Here is a 10,010-nt window from a genome sequence, read left to right on the forward strand (position 1 = left end):
CCCCCCACCCCCATATTCACACTGTTGTATAATCCCATCTCTGGGGCTAGGCTTGACCTAGTCACTTCCTTCTAATGAGTAATATGGCAGAAGTGATGGTATGTTCTGTCGATATTCAGTTGGTTCTATAAAGCCTGGCTTCTCATTTCCTCCCTGTTTCTCTCTTTCTCTTTATCCCTTCTCTGTGTCTCATTATTTTCTCAGATGAGACAGCCTGCATGTTGTAAGGACACTTAGGCACCATAGAGTGTGAGAGCCTCTTGACAGGGACATGAGTTGTCCAGTGAGTGACTGACATCTGTCCACGATCATGTGGATGAGCTTGGAAGCAGATCTTCCAGTTGACGGAATTCTCATGAGCAAGTGGCCTTGGCACCAGGCTGTGGGCTTTGGGGATGGTGTTTGTGAAAGTCCAGAGTGCCTGGAGGAAGCTCCTAGTGTCTGGTGAGGCCTTATAGGAAAAAGAGGATGCTAGTTACGTTGTGGCAGAAAAGTTTGTCAACATCATTGCTTACAGTGATAAGGAAAGTACAAATTACGCTGAATGGATTGGGAAACCTGGCTGAGGAGACTGCAAGCGCCACCTGTTGTCTCCTTGCTGCTTTTAGTAAAATTCAGGAAGATCAACATTTTAAAAAATGAAGTGCCCTTAAACAGAAAGGAGCCAGGAATTCATGTTTTAAAAATTCTCAGCCTCCCCAGATGACAAGTGATGTTAAAATTAGGAAATGGCCTCTAAGAAAGGCTCAAATCTGGGCACTTCCAAGAAAACTAGATACAGAAATCAAGCACAGGTGTGACCGTGAACTCCTTTATTAAGACCTTAGAAGGATCTAAAGTCATGAAAAGTCTTTGGAAGAGAGTCAGGCTGTGCCCCAAAGATGCTTTTAACTCACATGGGTAGTGCCAGCAGGATGCTGAGGGCCTTCTCCTCACCAGTGTCAGCAGGAGGCCAAAGCGTGAGGGAGTTACGTCAAAGAGCCTCAAGGAGACCTTCATGTTCTGAAAAGAGTTCAGTGTGCAGCAGCAGCACCAGCTAGCTCAGGGGAGGACAGTGATAAATGAGAATGGAGAGAAGCCTTCGGGCCTCCAGAATCATACTGGCAAAAGTTAGGGTGAGAGAAATATTTAGCTAAAAGCACTTTATGCCAGTCATGCAAAAGAAAGGTGGCCCAGAGGGCAGAGCCAAGGGCCCTAGAGCATTATTCCCGGGCCATCAGACATAGTTAAGGAACGTAGAGCATTTCCCAGTTGGATTTCAAAATTGCTATGGTCCAGTGGCACCTCTGTGCTCGCCACTTCCCTGTTTTCTGAACAGGAGCATTTACAGAAGCTATTCCATGCATGTCCCACTATTGCATGTTGGGAGTGTGGATTCAAATAACTTCTCTCTCTAGGTTTGCCAATCACAGGGTGAGAAAAGCTGTATTCAGTGAGCCGTAATTTAGGAAGTGCTCCTGAGGAACTGTGTCCACACGTTCCCAATATAAATGATGAGATTCTAGACTTTGAGGAGATGTAGTCATGAGATAAGACTGGGGGGGACCTTGAGATGGAATGAGTGTACTTTCATGTGGGAGAGAAGTAAGCCAAATGAAGAAAAAGAGATGAGGTGTTATCTGAGGTTAGACCATAGAATGATGCTGCTTCCATTTCAGGGCCTTTTTTCCCCCTGCCAGGCCCCTATCTCTCACTGCCTGTCTGGAGGAAGTCAGCTGCAGTGTCATTGGTCAGTCCTGGGGACACATTGCATGAGGGAGCTTGGGAGAAGGCCTTTTGAGGCCTGTCCGTGATCTTGAGCCTTTAGGTGACTGCAGCCCAGGCTGACACTTTGCTGCCTCAAGGGAGACCTTGAGCGTGGACAGCCTGCTAAGCTGTGTCTACATTCCTGGCCCACAGAAACTGACATGATAAATGTTTGGTTTCTTAGCCACTATGTTTGGGGCTAATTTATTAATCCATAATAGATAACTAATACGACTATTTGCTTTTTCTATGTAAATTTTAGAATTAGTTCATCAGTATCTTTAAAAAGCCTATGGGGATTTTGATCAGGTTTGTACTGAATCTGTAGATCAAATTTGGGTGAACAGATATCTTAACAGTAGAAAGTATTCCAGTTCATGAACATAATTTATGTCTCCATTTATTTAGGCTTTAAATTTTTTTAAATCAGTCTTGATAATTTTACACAAATATATCTGTGCTTATCTTGTTAGATTTCTACTGAAGCATTTAATTTCTGTGACACTATTGTAAAATTGATGCTGTTGTTCTTTTAAAATGTCAAATTCCGATTGTGTATTACTAATCTATAGAAATATGATGGATTTCGTATTCTGACTTTTTATCCTGAGACTTTGCTAAACTTATTTATTGTTCTAGGGGATATTTTGTAGATTCTTTGAGATTTTCCATATAACTGACATTATCAACTAACGTTAAACAGGCCCCAGTGAGCCAGAAACTTGAGTTTACTGGCATAGCTGCAACACACATCAGTGCTTATGACCATCAAGAGTCATGCAAAAGATTGTTGATGGCAGTTTGAATTGTGATAGTCCCCAAACTGGAACAGCTCAAATGGCCATCAACAGTAGAGAGGAAAAACATGTTGTGTGTTTATGTGATAAAGTACCATGAAGCAGCGGGGAAGAGTGAACCTTTGGGACATGCAACAGCATGGAGGACTTTTATGGGCTTTACATTGAGCCAAACAAGCCAGATAAGAGAACACAGTGTATAATTCCATTTTTGTGATGTTCAAAAGCAGAAAAAAACTGATTTATATTACTAGAGATCAGAATAGTTGTCATCCGAGGAGCAGGGCATTAATTTGGAAAGGGCACAAATGGGCCCCTTTGGTTCTGAGAATGTTTCGATCTTGACATGGGTGATGGTTTCATGGCAGTTTTCATATGTGAGAATCACTGAGCTGTACCTGCAGTATTTGTGCGTTATGGATGGAGATAGATGAGATTGGATGAGACTGTCTCATAGGGAGACAGTGATCTCTGAGGTGGTGGACCGTGGAGAGATGAGGGGCAAGAGCAGCCCCCCTGGGGGCACTAGCATTTAAATGGCATGAAAGACAGGGCCCAACACGGGTGTCTGGGTGGTAATGATCTGAGGCATTTGGAAAGAACAGAAATTGCCATGTGTCCTAGACATTAGAGGAAGAGGAGCTTTTAAAGAAAAAAAAAAGGGTTACACTTGGGTCATCACTGATAAGGACCAGAAAGTGTCCATTAGACTTGGGGGCACTACTGTCAGCAGTTAGATGCAGTGCTGGGTACAGAGCATGATTGCAAAGTGATGCAGGACAGCACAGGTAGAGACAGTGAGTACAGAGTATGAGTTTAAAAAACGTTCGTGGGACATGAGAGGTATAAGCAGGCCACTGAGATGCCTGGGCTAAAGGGAGGGGTGGGAGATCTTGCGCGTGTTTGAAGCCTGAAGAGAATGAGTCAGGAAGGAAGAAAGGTCAAAATTAGGTAGACAATGCTTGTTGCAAAGAGTCCTAAAGGAGCCCAGAGGAGTGGACGTGGTAGAACTCCACACCCAGTACAGGGTTGAGCCTTGAGTAGGTTGGGGACAATTCATCCTGGGAAGATAGAGGAAGTAGGTAAAGATGGAAGTGCCTGATGGACCCATGTTTTTAGCAAAGTTGATGAGGACCTACTCTGCTGATGATGAGGCAGTTTGGGTGACTCATTATTGTTCAGCAAACATTCAGCATCCACCAGATGCCGTGAACAGGGGCTACAGAGACAACTGAGGTGTGATCTCTGTCCTTGAGGAAAGTGCACGTTCATGCATATGCACACATGCACACACAAGGCTGCCATTCATGTAACATAGAAGATGCATTTGTTAAGTATCCATAGTGGAGAAAAGACACGCAGAAGAGTACATAGATTTGTCTGGAGTTGATGCAAGGACGGGGGGTGGGGGCGCAGAGAGAAACAAGATGAGAAGTAACCAGCAAGCTAGGAAGGAGGTTCACTCTAGGCACTGTTCCAGACTTGTAACAAGAGGAGCACTGGCTTCCTGGGACAAGGGAGGGACCATGATTGTCCAGAGAAAGTGCCAACATGGCCACACTTCTCTGGGCTTGGTCTTACTAGCCTCACCATAAGAGTCACCCTCCTCTGAGCCTAAAGCTGAGGCACAGTTAGAAGCCCTTTCCAGGGGCTCTGATAAACTGCCTGGTCTGAGGCTGGAGCAGCAGTGATTTGTAGAGAAGCCATGGTGGGCAGGGGGAGCATGGAAAAGGCTAATGGACTGAGAGTCAAAAATGTCAGGGCCTGGGCCTAGGGTCCATTCATTATTCAGCCTGGTGTGCTCTTTTAAAAAAATTTTTTTAATGTTTTATTTATTTCTAGGAGAGAGAGAGAGAGAGAGACAGCGTGAGCAGGGGAGGGTCAGAGAGAGAGGGAGTCAAAGACTGAAACGGGCTCCAGACTCTGAGCTGGCAGTCAGCACAGAGCCCGATGCGGGGCTCGAACGCACAAACCGCGAGATCATGACCTGAGTGAAAGTTGGACGCTTAACTGACTAAGCCACCCGGGTGCCCCTCAACCTGGTGTGCTCTTGATTGTGGGAGAGTTCTAGGTAAGAAAGGCATATTCCTTCTCTTTGCTTTAATTTTTCATGGAGCTTTGGTATTCTTATAGCTAGCTTCTATGTAGAAATTTTAGAATCACTTGTCCAGTACTATAAAAAAAATCATATTAGGATTAAGACAGCATTGAGTATATTGGCTATATTGCATAAAGATATTTATGTTAAAAACTTCCTATCCATGAACATGGTATATTTCTTCATTTACTCAGTTCTTTTTTTTTTTCTTTTAGTGTTTATTTTTGAGAGAGAGAGCATGAGTGGGGGAGAGGAAGAGAGAGAGAGGGTGCCAGAGGATCCAAAGTGGGCTCTGTACTGACAGCAGTGAGCCCAATGCGGGGCTTGAACTCATGAACTGTGAGATCATGACCTGAACCGAAATTGGACGCTCAACCAACGGAGCCAACCAGGTGCTCCACTCAGTTCTTTTATATATTTCAATAGCATTTAAAATTGTATTTCTAAAGATACTGCACATCATTTGTTATATTCATATATACTGAAGAGCTTATGATATTTTACTTCTTGAACATGCAACAGTACATTATAAAATAGCACAAGAATAGATAAATAGCCCAATAGGACAGAATAAGATTCTAGAAACACACCAACTTATATATATAGGGACACTTGGTTTATGACAAAGGTGACACTATAGCAGTGGGGGAAACATCCATGTATATGTATATTAAAAAGGTCAGTAGGATAATCATATGGAAAAAATACTGAACCCCTATTTCACAAAAAACACAAAAAAGTTAATTCCATGTGAATTATAGATACTAATATAAAAGACTAAGGAAGAAAACTTCTACTAGATAACATAGGAAGATATCTTTTTGGATCTAGTATGGACAATAGTTCTTTAAACATGCCACAGAATAAAGTAACTATGAAGGAAATCATTAATAAATTAACTTTACTGAGTAAATTTAAGAACTTCTGCTAGTTGAGAAAAGTTTTAAAAATCAATACAAGTGCAAATGTGGAAGCCACAAAGAGAAAGAAGATATTTGCAAATCATATAACTGACAAAGGGCTCATATCCAGAATATAGAGAAAAAATCTACAATTGATATGAAAAAGAAAAATAATACAGTAGAAAAAAATGAGCAAAGTATATATACTTCCCCTAAAAAGGGGATCCAAATTGCTGCTAAATATATGGAAATCTGGTCAGCCCATTGGCCATTGCAGAAATGAAAATGAAAGCTATCATGATATGTGGTTACATACCCACCAGAATGGCTAAAAGTGGTGAGACAGACAAGATGACTTACTTGTGATGATGTGCAGCAACAGAGACTCTCATGCACTATTTTTGGGAACAAAGATTGATGTAACATTTTTGGAAAACTTGAATTATCCCAAAAGATGAGCAACTCCACTTATAAGAATGCCCAACAAGAATTCACTCACAGTAAAAAACATGTAAAAGAATTTCATAGCAGCATTATTTTATTTTATTTGTAATTTATTTATTTATTATTTTTTATGAGTATCTTTTGTTTTGTTTTTTGTTTTTCTCTTAGTTTATTGTCAAGTTGGTTTACATATAACACCCAGTGCTCATCCCAACAAGTGCCCTCCCCCATGCCAATAACTAGAAACAACCCAAGTGTTCATCAGCAGTAAGATGGACAAATTATGATGTCTTCATACAATCAAATTCATATAGTAATGACAATTAAACTTCTATATACAATCACAAGGACTAATCTCACAAAGAGAATATTAGCAAACAATGAAGTCACAAAAGAAGAAACACTATGTGGTTCTCTTCATAGGCAGTCCGCAGCAGGCAAAACAGATCTGTGCGTTAGAAGCAGGACAGGCATTAACTAGAAGGAGGCAGCTGTATTGTGGACACTGGGTAGGCTTCTTTCTTGACCTGGGCGGCGATCTCCATGAATGGACGTGATTTGAGTGTTTTTCCATAGATACATACAAATTATATCTGTTTATCCTTCTTGTCTCTCATCCTGTGACTAAGAAGGTAGATGTCCTGGCTGGAGCTCTGGCGACAGTGTCTCCCATGCCCTTGGTATCATGATGCAGAGCTCAAGGGATCTTCTCCCCCTGAATGAAACCACTGCATTTGCCTCAGACCATCAACCTGACTCCTCTGTGAGAGAGGCCCCAAAGTCAGACCTGAACCACTCCAGCCAAGCCTATTCCTATGGACACCAAACCCACCATAGGGAGTGCGTTGGCCATGCATTTAATTATTACTTTAAACAGATATCTCTGGCAATGGTGTTGAGGATGGGCTAATGAGAGTTAAGTGGAGGCAGGTGCCCCTTTAGGTTAATGCTCATGTCTGGCCAATAAGAGACAGCAAGGCTCTGCATCTGGAGGACAGGAGGCTGGGGGTACAGTGTATGCAAACATTTTTTTCTTCCAAGTTTGATCAAGATCACAAACATTTGACTTCTTTCCTACTAAATCCCATGGATGGCCCAGAGAACCATGACGCCACCCCTGCCTTGACACCCAGAAATTGATCATCGTCATGTGATTCAAGTCATTGCTCCTTCTTTGAACATTTAGAGTTTGGGGTGAAGAACACCCTTATTTGTTTGCATTTTAAACTTAGTAAACATGTGGTCCATTTAATGATTTCAAGCAACGTTGATTGAATGAGTAAATGAATGAGTTTCTTAACACATCTAATTCCATCTGGAAGTGGAAGAGGTTTGAAGGGGTCCTCATAGTTCAATGTCTCTTGGAGGCTTCCATCCAGCCTGCAGGACACACTGTCTGCCTCCAGCACATCCCTAATGTGGCCATGTGTTTCTAACCCAGCCTCTGCAGGGCCTCCTTCACGTCCTTGTTTCGCAGACTGTAGATGAGGGGATTGAGCATTGGGATGACCAACGTGTAGAAGACAGAGACCACCTTGCCCTGCTCCATGGACTCGATTGCCCCTGGCTGGGCATACATGACAAAGACAGTCCCAAAAAAGAGAGTCACTGCAGTCATGTGGGAGCCACAGGTGGAGAAGGCCTTGCGTCTCCCGGCTGCTGAGCGCATCCTCAGGATGGTCACTGTGATGTAGCCATAGGAGATGAGGATCACAAATGTCACACCCACAATGATGAGCCCACAAATGCCAAACAAGAGAAGTTCATTGATGGCTGTGTTGCCACAGGCGAGCTGGAGTAGAGGGGGCACATCACAGAAGAAGTGGTTGATGCGGTTGGAGCTGCAGAATGGAAGGAGGAATGTGAAGCTGGTCTGCACAACAGAGTTGAGGCAGCCCCCACAGTAGGTGCCCAGCACCAGGCGAGTGCAGACAGAGTGGCCCATGGTGATAGGGTAGCGCAGCGGGCTATAGATGGCCATGAAACGGTCATAGGCCATGACACCCAGGAGGAAGGCTTCAGTGGTGGCCAGCAAGGAGAAGAAGAATAACTGGGTGGCACAGCCTGCAAAGGTGATGACCTTGGATGGGGAGAAGAAGTTGGCCAGGGCATTGGGAGCAATGACAGATGAGTAGCACAAGTCCAAGAAGGAGAGGTTCTTGAGGAAGAAGTACATTGGGGAGTGCAGGCGGGCATCCAAGGTGATGACCATGATCATGGCGAGGTTCCCCAGCACAGTCACCATATACAGGGTCAGGAAAACAGCAAAGAGCAGGGCCTGGGTCTCCAGGCCACCCTTAAATCCCTCCAGCACAAAATCTTGAAAGTAGACCACGGAGAGGTTTCCATTTCTGTGCAATGGCATGAGCCTCAGGCCTCACCAGGGGAGTTACACCTTCAGTATTGGCAGACTAAGTAGGTCAAACTAAACTTCCTGCTGAAGACTATTAAGAAAAGATAAACAACATGGGGTGCCTGGATGACTCAGTTAGCTGAATGTCCAATTCTGGATTTCTGCTCAGGTCATGATCTCATGGTTCATGGGTTTGAGCCCCCACATCAGGCTCTGCGCTGACAGCTCAGAGCTTGGAGCATGCTTGGGATTCTCTGGCTCCCTCTCTCTCTGCCCCTCCCCTGCTTAAGCTCTCTCTTTCTCAAAAATAAACAAACTTTTAAAAAATGATAAACAACAAAAACAAAATCTAACTGAAGGTATAAGAGAGTTACCAATTTAGTAAAGAATTACTAAACAAAATTTAGGATGAACACACAGGCCCAGGGATTCCCTTACTGAGAATGTCTTTTTTTCCCTTGAGACACAGCCAGTTTTGAAGAGGAAGTCTGAGAGACCAGGTGCCAAGCGATGAGTTTCTGTCTTGCGGAGCTAATGCTGACAGTGGCTGGTTACTAGCAAGCACCCAGGAGGCGCCTCAGGACTGAGTTAAATAAAGAGTAGGCATGCATCTCACCTTGTGACCGTTTCAGTCACTGAAATTGTGTTAACGTGATATCTGAGTGCTAGTGCCTCTGACACCTTGCAAAAGCAAATCTATCTCAAGAGAAGACATGTTATCCTAGACCTCAGGTGTTATCTATAATAGTTTTGCATAAATAACTGCCAGAGACACAATTGGAAATTTGAGGAGTTCCCACAACATGAATTAAAATAACAGAAAGAGTAGAAAAACCCAGAAAGATTCCAGATTTTGGAGTTAGCACACACAAACTTTTAAAGAATTCAAGTTATTATGTTTAAAGGATAAAAGATGAGGCCAAGAATTTTAGCAGAAATGTGGAAGTAGTGAAGAGAATCATGTGTCACTTGTTAAAAGTACAATGGATAAAATTAGGAACTGAATGAATGAGTTTGCAGGAGATTAGAAATAGCTAAAGGGAAAATTTGTGAACAAGAATACAGATCAGTAGAAAATATTCAGAGTAAAGCATTAAAAGATAAAAGGATAGAAAAATTAGAAACGAAGGTTAGAAACCAAAGATATAGACATATATAGTATGAATCTCCCCTCACTCCCGCAAGAGAGGAATAAGATAAATAGGCTGAATCAGAACTTGGAAGAGATAATGGCTAAGTATGATCTCAAACCAGTGAAAGATATTATTTACAGATTCATTAACCCTCCAGAATCAAATCAGGATTTATACAAAGAACACCACACTTAGATACATCATAGTAAAAAATATTTTAGAACCAGAATAAAGAGAAAAATCTTAAAAGCATCATGAGAAAGAAGAGCTAGTCGCCTCAAAGTATCAACTTTAGAAGTTAAGACTTTCAATTGGCTTCTTATCAGATTAAAAATAATGGAAGCTAAAGTAAAAGAAATTATATTTTCCTTGGCTAAAATAATTACTAACTAGAATTCTACATCTACCCAAAGTATCCTTCAAAATTCAAAGTGAATTTAGCAATAATAGTTTAAGACTTAAATACTCCACTTTCAATAACAAATAGAACAACAAAACTAAATATCACCTAGGAAATAATAGATTTGAACAACATTA

At 42.3% G+C, this 10,010-nt stretch overlaps 1 protein-coding gene across 1 annotated transcript; it reads right to left on the reverse strand.

The window, feature by feature from the left end:
* Positions 1-7,419: 7,419 nt before the first annotated feature.
* On the reverse strand, positions 7,420-8,352 carry LOC144227114 (olfactory receptor 9S13-like). Its single transcript, XM_077758654.1, has one exon. It carries the CDS (start codon positions 8,350-8,352, stop codon positions 7,420-7,422), a length of 933 nt encoding a protein of 310 aa, XP_077614780.1.
* Between the last annotated feature and the right edge of the window lie 1,658 nt (positions 8,353-10,010).

Source organism: Crocuta crocuta, unplaced genomic scaffold (assembly GCF_008692635.1).
Source record: "Crocuta crocuta isolate KB4526 unplaced genomic scaffold, BGI_CrCroc_1.0 scaffold290, whole genome shotgun sequence".
In the NCBI taxonomy this organism is placed as follows: domain Eukaryota; kingdom Metazoa; phylum Chordata; class Mammalia; order Carnivora; family Hyaenidae; genus Crocuta; species Crocuta crocuta.

Excerpts from the sequence above, each read along its gene's own strand:
- LOC144227114 (XM_077758654.1), bottom strand. The coding sequence starts at position 8,352 with ATGCCATTGCACAGAAATGGAAACCTCTCCGTGGTCTACTTTCAAGAT.